Raw genomic sequence first — 12,510 nt, 5'->3', positions numbered from 1 at the left:
ATAGTTAGAGCAAGCGCGAGGTGAAATATTATTGGAAGAGAAGAGTATATGTGTATATTTTATTTTATTGCAATCGCAAAACTGCCGGTTAAACAGTTGGGACAAATGCGATACGAGCCACTTTGGAGAAAATATCAGCGTAAATGTTGTAATCCATCGCACAGATAGAATTGCGAAATTAAGACTGTCCGTTGGAATAATTAAAGCAAATATGAAACAACACAAATTATATACATGACGAAAAACTTAGTTAAAAAGAGGCCGTTTTGACAACTTCGACGATTCTAAGATTTGTATACGTCAAAGGAACGATCTACCAAGAAATATGTATACATTCACGAAGAAAAGAAAAATAAAAAGAGCAAATTATGATGCGGTAGAACTGCAATATATGACTACTTTCTTAAAACTGATAAAACACCTTTTCCAAAAATATTTTTTAGTATCCTTCAATATTTATCATTCATTAAATTCCAATTAGCAATTTATCAAAATCTATCAAAAACAGATTTTGCCAAAGTCAAAATGTGTTACAAATTGTTTTGTCGACAGACAATCAGCAACATAACATTTGTTTATTTAACAGAATATGTTGGCAGAAACTGAGCAGATCATTTTATAACCATTTAAATTAGTGCTGTCCAAGATTTATAATTCTAGGCATCGATTTGACATATATCGGCACTTATATCTATTTCTAGGAAAGCAATTTACATAAATACCGATATACGTCAAGTAATATTCAGAATTACAAATCTTTTACATGCAGATTTAAATAATACATTACATTTGAATTACATTTGATTACAAAATGACTTTAACCAGTTTCGGCTAAAAACACATTATATATTATATAAATTCTACTGGTAGAATATAGGGCTAATGAAAACATAACATGAGTTTGTCAATCTGTCACAGTGTTCTTTTAAGTCTGCTAACAAATTATTAACATACTGGTAACATTTTGCTTATTCTTTAGATAGTGTATTTTTAATAAAGTTTTTAATTTAGAAAGAATATAAAAAATAAAATACGAGAATAATTTCTATTTGCAAAAAAAGTTCGAAGATTTCCGATAAAAAAATAAAAATTATTTAAATATACGTTCAGAAAAATGTCTAAATCAAAAATAAAAATAATAATAAAAATTTAAATTAAAATAATAAAAATAAAAATTGAAAAATAATAATAAACGTAATTATATTCTTTTATTATTACTTAATATTTATAATTTTGTTTGTTTTGATCAAAATTTTTAGCCCATATTTATTTAAATTAACATAAAACGGCAAATTTTTTAAGTGTATCTTCGTAAATATTAGCAATTATTATTATATATGCATTGATGATATTTTGGGATTGGATCAATATCTCATTATCGTGACGTATAGATATTATTAGATATAAAATGATTTTTAATAATTTCAATCAAACTTTGATTAAATAATTCCATGATTAATAATGATAATTTAGTTGATGCTTAATTTATCAAATAATCTGTACTATTTTGTTAATATTAATCATCTATTAAATTAATCACCGATTATGTTAATCAAGGTTTGATTGAAGTTACCTTTAGTGATAATCTTTCTTAAAGCCCGAAGTAAAAGATTTTTAAGAGGTATAAGATCAATAACAATTAATTTTTAATATTTGTTTTATCAACTTAAGAATCATTAAATAATAAAAGCAGTCATGATTTAAGAATTATAACAATAATAATTTTTATGTCGCAATTGTTTGCGGCATAAACATCACATTAACATGCGTGAAACATCGCAAAATCGGAAAATGATATTCACATATCGAAAAATATAAAGTTTGTTCACGTCGCTTGCTCCAACATGCTCCAATATGTTCCTATCATAGCTCCTACTAATGTGCTCCTTAGAGTGAATAGGAACTACATTGTTAGAAATGTTCTTAAATATTAATAACTATTAAGTTACATAATTTAAATTTAATTTCATGATATTACATTAAATTTAATGTATTTATAATTAAAAAGTATATTTGTGTATATGTATATAAAATTTAATGTATTTTTCATAAAAATCTATGAAATTTAATGTACTTTTCATAAAATTTTATTAAAAATACATTAAATTTCATCAATTTAATGTATACATTTATTTTATTTAAGTTATTACTGTAACTTAATTTACAGTAAAATCATTACAGTTAAATCATTCATTACTTTTAATTTCGTTCATAACCATGAGCTTCATTTACATGTAAAGGAAACTCGTAGTTACATTTCTAACAGTGTATGACAGGAGCATGTTGGAGCGTGCAACGCAAACAAATCTATAAACTATAAGGATGTTGTTCAGTAAGGACACAGTGTAATACAGACCCTTCAATCTTATTTAACATTGGCAAACAACAAGGATATAATAATTTATTCTTTATAACACTGTATTCTTACTTACAGGTAAACGCCTTAATTAACTACAGAATGATTTATATGTACCTGTCGACCTGATAATAATCGTGAATCTATTCCATCGTTGATTCCGATGAGAAAGTAACGTGTGAAAAGGATGAGCGAAGAACCATAGGTCTAGAAGCGAGCAACAGGTACCTACGAAGAAATCACGTGATTATTATAGATTTCGCGCGCCGTCATACTCCACGAAAAACTTTACGAGACACTCCCCACGTTCACCAAGTGATGTCCTAAGGACGCCCTACGTACTTAGATATGTCTAATTTTCGGAGCCGACGACGCAAAAAAATTCAATACGAATAAGATTTCGGTGGTTACAAAGTATTGTTATGCATCTCTCTGAATGACACGTATTACTTTACGGTTACCGAAATCTTATATTAAAATCTTATACAAATTTTTTTGCCTGGTCTTACGTTTCGGCTCCGGATCAATGTTGGACTTGCCTGTCCTAAGGATACCTCCAAGGATATGTATCGATTGTGTATCTTGAAACAAGATAAACATTATAACAATAGTGACAAATTCACTATTAACCAATACAATTATAAATATTCCAGTAAATCGCTAATTTTTATAATTTTCATCTCATTTCAAGATATACAATCTACCACCTCCAGGATATGCATTCTCGGAGAACTGTATGTGTTGTGTGTGAGTTATTCTACGCGCACAAGATTTCTTTCGTTTGCGAACGATACGGAAAGATTTGAATACAACTTCGTTACAAGATATATAGAAGAGAATTTCAAATTTATCGAGACAAATACTGTAATTACTTACAAATATTCTTAAAACAGCCAGTGAGGCAACGAATTAACAGCGATCAAGCGTAATTGTGATGCGAGCGTTCGACTGTCGACACTTCGCAAAGTTGGGGTAGGTATAAGTAAAGAAAGTGGCGCCAATTAGCCGGAAGTCGGCATTTCAGTTCTTACTTGTGACGCAATTCCTCGACCTAACCTTTTCTTTTCTAAACTATCTTCTTCTAACAATTGGGCGGAGCCAATCAGCTTAGACACATAGATTGGCGCCATTCCCTTCATAACCACACTTACTACGCAAAGTAATTATATGAGATTTACCTTCGGTCAATAATAGTAGCGAAGTATACAAAATTAACGTGTCCGATCGAATAACATTCATTTCGCAACTAATTCGTACTTAATAAAGATGTCTTCGAAGAACAAATAAATTGTGATTTTCGGAGCGTCGAAGAATGCAAGACACGTTACAATTTTGAAAATCTTAAGGCGCATCTCTATTGAAGCCGGTCTCCAGTAACGTGCTTATCTTTGGGCTTTTGGGGTTCGAGCTCTAGGGCGCCGAAACTCCTCAGGGGCGTCACCGTTTAAAAAAAATTATTAGCTAATTAAAATGGACGCACTCAGTGCACACAGAATACTTTCTAACACATCGGATCAAGTGTGAATCCAGGAGGTCGATTGTGTATATCTTGAAATGAGGTGAAAGTTACAAATTTACTAGGCGTTGACCAATGAAATTATCAGTATTCTAGTAAATTCGTTCACTTTTGTAATTTTCATCTCGTTTTAAGAATTGATCCCCAGAATCGGACTCCAAGATATCTTGACGCTTCTAGCGCACGTGTGAACGATGTGGGATATAGAATTTGAGGTTAATAAGAGTTAAGTTTTCATGTCATTCTGTGTTTTCATTACATTTGCTTTTATATATTGGTATATTATAAACGTTATTATATATATATCGTAATATTTTAAACATTATTTACGAACATTTTTTCGCGAAATGGGGCGTATTCAACATAAAGGGGTACTAAATACTAAGAGCAACAAATCTAAATCAATACAGAAAACACGCAAGCAATTGCGTAAAGAAAAAAGGCAACAAAAGAAAATAAGTAGAGCAGTGTATTATCAAAAGAAAAAATCGAAAAATCAGTCGGAACAAATTTTGGAAATATCAAGGGTTAATAATGATAAATTGATGAAGAAAAAAGAGAAAAATAATACTGAACAAGTACCATCGAAGCAAAAACGACAAAAGCCTAAAGATGCAAAGGAAGAAAGAATGCAAAAGAATGTGAAAAAGCAAAGGGTCACACAGTTAAAACAGGCCAACTTGGACGAGGATAAAGCGATTAAACAGTTGGAAAAGCAACTGAAGTTAAATAAACGAAAGAGCAAATCTATTCCAAAGTCTTTCGTATCAGATGGATTAGATTGTATCCTTTTAATAATTTACTTATTGCTAGAAATTTTTTCATAAAATTAATGCTTTTGTTTATTCTGTATGAAGTAAAAAAGAATATGTATATGGAAGTTATTCTTAAAAATTGTTAAATTATATTTTTATATTTTATACTATATTTTTATTATGATTTTATATTTTAAATTTATAATTTCAGATTTATGTCATAATTATTTGGTTATAAATCATTTATAGTTCTTTAACTTTTAATTAGATCTTTTGGATTTCTGTAATTCAGAAAATAGGAGTCACATTGTTGAAACTGAAAAGCAGTTGTTAGAAACTGGATTGAGTAAAGAATTTGAAGAGGACTTGAACATGGCTATTGGTGAGGATGATACTGAAGATGGGAATGAAAAACATGAGCAAGATAGTGTAGATGATAATGAAGATTCTGAACAAAATTCAGAAAATGAGAGTCTTTTATCTGATGAAAATGTAATTCAAGTTGATAGTAGAGAAATTTCTTTAAAAGAAACAAATACAATAAACATTAAATCTAAAAAGTATGTACCAAATGAAGAAGAGGAGACAGTAAATGAAGAATCCAGTCTTAGTAATACATCAGAGCAATCAGATGGAGAAATTTCTTCAGAGGAAACAGATACAATAAACATTAAATCTAAAAAGTATGCACCAAATGAAGAAGAGGAGACAATAAATGAAGAATCCAGTCACAGTAATACATCAGATGATAACGAAGACTTATGGGAAGATATTTATGGAAGGCAAAGAGACAAAAAAGGCAATATTGTTTTAAAAAAATATGTACCACCTGCTGTACGCATTGCAAGTAATAATATTTCTTCTGATAGTGAAAAAATTAATAGGTTAAAGAAACAGATGAAAGGTATTTTAAATAGATTGGCAGAACAAAATATGCATACCATTGCAAACCAGGTAATTATTAACATGTATATGTTATTTAGTCAAATATAAGGATGTTTCACAAGGAAATTGATAAACTTCCAGAAAAACTTTTAGAATGTATTGTACATCATTATATAAATTTTCTTAAAATATAATCTTCAGAATACATTTATCGATTTCTTCATGGAACACTGTATATATATAAAAATAATAAAGTAAACTTATATTTAAAGTGATATTTAAAAGTTGAATATCTTTATTGAAAAGAGTATTATTTGTGACTGATAAACATTATTTGTTATCCAATTTTTAATGTAGGTAGAAGAAATGTACATGTCAAACAGTCGTAATTGTATGAATGTAATGTTATCCACACTAATGATGGAAAGTATAGTTGCACCAATATTAACTCCAGATCGACTTATCTGTGAACATATGATGTTAATCGCTATATTACATGCAAATGTTGGTACAGAAGTTGGAGCACATTTTTTACTGACTATTGTAAAAAAGCTTCACCACATGTTGGAAGAATCTCATTGTGTTGAGAATAAAGAATTAGATAATATAATTCTTATTATTTCACATCTCTATAATTTCAAGGTAAAATTATTAACGATACTTTTGCACACATTATTACAGAATATATTTATGATTCTATTTTCTAGGTATATGGTCATCGCCTTTTATATGAAATATTAGAGAAACTAGCAGCAAAATTTACGGAAAAAGAAATTGAACTGATTTTATTGATTTTAAGAACAGTAGGTTTTCAATTAAGGAAAGATGATCCAATTGCTTTGAAGGAACTTATATTAAATTTGCAACAAAAAGCAAATAATGCTATTCTGGAAAAGTAAGTCTTTATACTTTAAAATACTATGTCTATACTGGACGCTCACACATTTGATTTTAAATGATTTTTCCTAACTATTCTTTGTATAAATCTGCATTTCTTGGAATATTTTTTAATATTTATTATTTTTATTTATATATATTATGTATATTATTATCTTTGTAGTTCAAGAGTCAAATTTATGTTGGATGTACTATTGGCAATAAAAAATAATAACATGAGCAAGATACCTCAATATGATCCATCTTGGATAGAACACTTGAAGAAAATACTAAAGAGTTTTATCCATAAGGGCAATAGTGTTACACAATTTAATGTAACTTTAGAAGACTTATTAGAAGGTATGTAAAATACAATATGTATAATACAATTTAAAAAAATAACAGTTTAAAAAAATAAGATTACATATTTTTATCTTTTTTTAGCTGATGAAAGAGGAAAATGGTGGATAGTAGGCTCAGCCTGGTCCGGTCTTAAGGATATTGGTAAATTAGAAAAGAATTTGGAAGACAAAAAACAAAAATACAGTGAGGACATATTGGAATTGGCACGAAAACAGAGAATGAATACTGATGTTAGAAGAGATATCTTTTGCATACTTATAACAGCTGAAGATTATTTAGATGCATTCGAAAAAATTCATCATCTTGGTTTGAAGAACCAACAACAGAGGGAAGTCATTTATGTTATCCTCAATTGTTGTATTCAAGAGAAGAAGTTCAATCCTTATTATGCTGTATTGGCGCAAAGGCTATGTGATTCTGATAGAAAATATCAGGTACATAAATATAATTCTATATATAAAATATTATTGCATCTTTAATCTATGCCGCAAGAAATTCTTTAAAGATTAGCTTAGAATCAAAATAAGGAAATCAATGCATTAGGAAATCAGTTTCTAATCAGCAATCTAAGGCAAAATCGATTTTTCTAATAGCACTCTAGCACTTAAAAAATAGAAAGGTCTGTTAGAAGTATTACTCTGTAAATGTATATTGCAATTATTACTTTGTATTATTTTACGTTCAGTAAAATTGATGAATATTATTATATTATGTTGATACCAATACAATTATATCGTTTTTTATTGTTAGCGAGAGTATTGAAGTATCGACTTTGTGAATAAATAATTAGTGTAAAGATTTCCAAGCGCAATAGTATATTTTTTATATATATGTTCTAATGATTAATAATGATTCATTATTATAGTTAACTATACAATATGCATTATGGGATAAGTTGAAGACGTTGGATGATTTGAATACAAAACAGTTAACAAATGTGGCAAAATTCTTAACTCTTTTATTCTTAGGCAAAGGTCTTCCGCTTTCCGTTTTAAAGGTATGTGTACGCCTACATCAACTTTTCTAGTTATTTTTTGCTTATGTAATGTTTATTATTATTTTATTATGTTTTATTATGTTTATTACTATTATATTTAATTTTTATTATCGTATATAACAAATACAGGTGATTCAATTCACGGAATTAGACAAGTTAACCATGAGGCTTGTACGGCAAATCATGTTGGGAATATTATTACATGAGAATGAGGAGGCCTGTTTAGAAGTATTTGGAAAGATATCTTTATCCCCAAAGTTGCAGACTTTTAGAGAAAGTCTTAGATTATTTATAAATCATTTTCTTGTAAAAAATGTATGTGCTGCTGAAAATTTGCAAGAACATAGTAAACTATTGAAGAAACGGGCAGGATTGATAGATAAACTTTTAAGTACACGAGAGTCAAAATTTATATTTTAACGGATATTTTTATAATAATTAGTACTTAGGACATATATTTTTTATATGTTTATATTATGTATAAAATTCTAGGTATTCAATGTGTAAATATAAAAATGTTATTTATTTTTTTTCGAAATATATTTATAATAAGATACAAATACCTAACATTATTTAAGTTTTTTTTATTTTATGATTTATTACAGAATACACTTAATATAAGAATATAGCTAATTTTTCTTCTATCTCTATATCTCTATATATAAAATAATAACAAGATAAAAATTTATAAAAACTTTAAAATATTTAAATAACGATATTTATTTATTGAATATGTTGATTTTTGAATAATACGAATAATATACAGGATACCCCGCAATTTTTTGCTAAGCGCTTTTGTGTAGATAGAGCGAATTAAACTGAGTTGCAAAAGTTCTGTACCATTTTGCAATTTATACAATGATTAACGATATATTATAATTATTAAAAATTACCGAATATTAGTTTTCAATAATTTTTTTACTCAAATACTATTAATTTTACAGAAAAAGAGACAAAGATTGTTTATTTTCTTTTCATAGACTTCTAAGAATTTTTTCAGAATTTTTTATCAACTTTTTACTACTGCATTTTCTTATTAACAATTATTTTTACTAACATGAGAAAATATGATATTAAAAAATAAAAATTAAACGACTGTATTTTAAATATTTGATAAATATATATACAATGGGCTATCTACGGATAATTAACGAATTATTATTAGATCATTATAATAACATTTATATGCATATACAGGGTATACATATAATAATATACACATGTATTATTTATTTCAATGTTCTCCTACAGTTTGTATACACAATTTATATATATCCTGGTAAACACTGTGTAACGTATTAGTGCAGCCGCTTGCGCCAAATCGATGAATACGTACATAATCATCACAGTTAATTATTCCATTTCCAGTGCAATCCTGTTTAATTAACGCACATTAGATAATTTATATCAGTAAATATATGTATAAGTTGGAATTTAAATATGATCTTACTCGACTAAATCTAGCCATATAGTTTTCTACCGTACGAGCAGCGCAATATGTATCTATGGCACAGCTCCTAAAAGCTAAAGGAAAAAATTAAAAAAAATATATTTTTTTAATATTACGTTAATTATAAAATTTATATTTATTAGTTAAATAATATTAGAATGTAAACTATAAGAGTATACTTCGATTTCGTATACTCGGAGTTCTCAAAACTGATTTTTTTCAACGCTGTTAATGATTGAAGAAGAAAATCATAGATATATCTTTTCGAATTATAATCTAGAATATTCATATGAAAACATTGCATTTTATATATTCTTCTTTCACAATTATAAATATGTATATAATAATAAATATTATAATTATATATTTGAGAAATATCGCCTATTTTTGCTTCTACAATTAATTAGTAATTCAAAGTGCATATCTTACACAGGTATGTAGTATTACTTTATTTTTTGATAACTTATTTCTTAACATGAACTAATATACATATATGTGACTTCATTTTGTTAAATTTATTTTCTTAATTTTAGCTAAACTTTTTATTAATTTTATTTTGTTAAATTTTAGCTAAACTTTTTTATATTTGCTTAAAAAAAACATAATTTTTTTCGTTTTCGTTTTCTTTTTAAAATATAGTATAATATTATATACGTAAATATAAGAACGCAGCTATAATATATGTATAAATAGAAAATAAAATTTATTTTTAATAAACATTTAATGTATAATTTTTTTTGTATGAAAAAACTACTCACTATCTTCATTATTGTTATCGCTTTGCCCTCCATTTATATGTGGTCTGCCAGCATCAATCCAATATTGTTTTGTTATATAAAAAGGTCCACATACCGGTCCATCACAGCCTACAGTGATATTACAACCTGAAGCAGCTTCGCATATACAGCCTATGCATTTTTGCGATATCTCTTGAGCTGAACGAATAACAGAGATATAATAATTATTATGTTCTTCATTATTTTTCTTCATTAGAGTTAGTTGCGTTCAGAACACTTCATCATCTTTTATAAATTTTCTATGAACTAAAATTGTTTTATCAATTAAATGTTTTTATCTATCTTACATAAATTATATATTAATGTTTTGACAAAATATAAACAATAAACGTAATTATAAATATTTGTGATGTTTTTTACGTTTATGGTAAATATTTGAGAAAATGCGAATAGTCCAATTCACACAGACCTATTTATACATTATTTGTCCACAAAAAAAGATGTGAAAGTAGAAAATTCATGTTTTTATGCACATCTATATATAAAACATGTAATGGTTATTTAATATGAGATAGTTTATAATTTTTTTTATTTTTAAATATATATTATATATAACTATTTTTTATAAATATTATTAACCAAATTTTATTTAATAAATAACAAACGTTTCGGCATTATTCCGAGCCATCATCAGTGGATACATTACTTAAGTAACACATGAACACATATATGATATGATATTACGTATATCTACTCACAGACATATCTGCACAAACATGATTGGTTTTATAACGTCACAGTTAAAAATATAACTCAAACCAGTTTATTGTAAAATTAAATTACCACTTGTTTAGAGATAGCTATAGGTATTGACGAAAATTTTTCTTTTATTCGATTTATAATATTACTTTATTTAGATATTATCTCTATTTTATTATCTCGATAATAAAAATTATTAAAAATAGGTAAATTATTCAAATTTTACTATATAAATTGGGAATTCCTCAGAATCATTGAATGAAATGTATTTCCCGAATCGTTTTACTTGGAAATATTTATACATTTTGAAATATCGTGTTTTACTTGGAAATATCCATACAATTAAAATACGCAATATATGCAGTTATTCCGGATAACACAAAAATCGAGGTATAAAATATTTTTAAAACATTTTTGCGAGAATTATTTAAAAAAAATGTCTAAAAGATGTCTTAAAATCATCTTGTGTCCTGATTTTAAAAAAGGACATTTATAAATTTCAAAATTAGTTATAAAATGCTAATTGGAGAATCTTTTGTGTGCATAAAGAAATTATTAGAAATTTAAAAAAATAATAATTATCGTTATTATTTAGTCATTATCGTTTATTATTTAGTCATTATCGTTTATTATTAAGTCATATTCACGAGCTTTAAATTCATATTAGCCTTGAATTGAGATTTATACTTAATTGATCTATAAAAAAATCTAATATAATTATTGATTTTTAATTTTTTTAATAAAAATTATTTGATTTTAATAAAAAGTAATATACTATATATTAACTTATTATAATGGACTTATAGTATATATAATTTTCATATATTTGGAGAAGATTTGCGTATTATATATACAATTCTTATACTTTCTCGTTAAAAAAAACCGATAGCTCACCGAAACTATATACGTAAAACAGCCCAATTATTGTAATAGCAATCCACGAGACTTTCACAGACATCTTGGAGATATATTAATGATCCACGAAAAGTAATGTTACTACTATATGAGTTGATCCGCACTTCTCGATGATTGCTTTTTTTATGATGTATGATGAAGGCGAGAAGTAAAATATAGATACGATGATTCAGGATGAGTGGGGAAAGGAAAAATTATTTGAACGGCTGTGAAAAAATTTCATCATTGTTGCATTAAAAGAAAAAGAAAAGTTATAAAAACAAGAATTATAAGTAATGGAAAATGAATCGAAGCACTGATGATCAGTATTAATTCAGAATCATTCTGATCAATTTATCGAGATTCTTTAAATATAAGATTATATTTAATGTAAGATTTTTTAAATATAGAACAAAAATATACTTTCAAGAAAATATTCTATATATACACATAAAAATAATTGTAATAATTAATTTTAAAAAATTAAAAATATTCCATAAATAGTTTTTAATTCTTAATGTTTATACTATAACAATAATTCTTGAACCAAGCGTTATCTCTGATTTGTTTCCTTATTGCAGTTTCATGTTTTTCTGCGAAGCAGATATCAATTTATAGTTTTTTAAATACAATATATGATTAATGCCGTTTTATCACACGCGCTACATAAATTTAAACTATTTGAAGAAAGAGACGAGAGTAGATGAACTTTTAAATATACTTATATATATTTTTACCGATATTTTTATAATTAACAGTAATATATAATAAATAAAACATATGTTTTATAAAACATATACGTATATATTATATACCTATTATATACATATATTATATTATATAAAATTCTCTTCACCAGGATGCGCATAATTACCCGCTGCGCAGAATTCCCTCACTTTCCCCAATGAAAGTAATCTAATTA

General features: G+C 26.6%; 2 protein-coding genes across 2 annotated transcripts; one reads left to right on the top strand and one right to left on the bottom strand.

Moving 5' to 3' along the window:
- The first annotated feature begins 4,045 nt into the window (after positions 1-4,045).
- On the top strand, positions 4,046-8,168 carry LOC108753858 (nucleolar MIF4G domain-containing protein 1). The gene is made up of 8 exons (XM_018495792.1): positions 4,046-4,655; positions 4,896-5,581; positions 5,870-6,154; positions 6,220-6,407; positions 6,573-6,748; positions 6,833-7,185; positions 7,617-7,748; positions 7,878-8,168. Exons 1-8 carry the CDS (start codon positions 4,220-4,222, stop codon positions 8,166-8,168), a joined length of 2,547 nt encoding a protein of 848 aa, XP_018351294.1. The 5' UTR covers positions 4,046-4,219.
- Positions 8,169-8,974: 806 nt separating this feature from the next.
- Positions 8,975-11,679, bottom strand: LOC108753880 (lysozyme-like). The gene is made up of 4 exons (XM_018495819.1): positions 11,589-11,679; positions 9,957-10,133; positions 9,199-9,272; positions 8,975-9,123 (listed from the first exon to the last, which is right to left on the bottom strand). The coding sequence occupies exons 1-4, from the start codon at positions 11,650-11,652 to the stop codon at positions 8,983-8,985; spliced, it is 456 nt and encodes a 151-aa protein (XP_018351321.1). The 5' UTR covers positions 11,653-11,679; the 3' UTR covers positions 8,975-8,982.
- Positions 11,680-12,510: the final 831 nt, after the last annotated feature.

The sequence above is a fragment of the Trachymyrmex septentrionalis genome, unplaced genomic scaffold (assembly GCF_001594115.1).
Source record: "Trachymyrmex septentrionalis isolate Tsep2-gDNA-1 unplaced genomic scaffold, Tsep1.0 scaffold73, whole genome shotgun sequence".
NCBI classification, from domain to species: domain Eukaryota; kingdom Metazoa; phylum Arthropoda; class Insecta; order Hymenoptera; family Formicidae; genus Trachymyrmex; species Trachymyrmex septentrionalis.
This window is presented reverse-complemented; position numbering and strand designations above follow the sequence as displayed.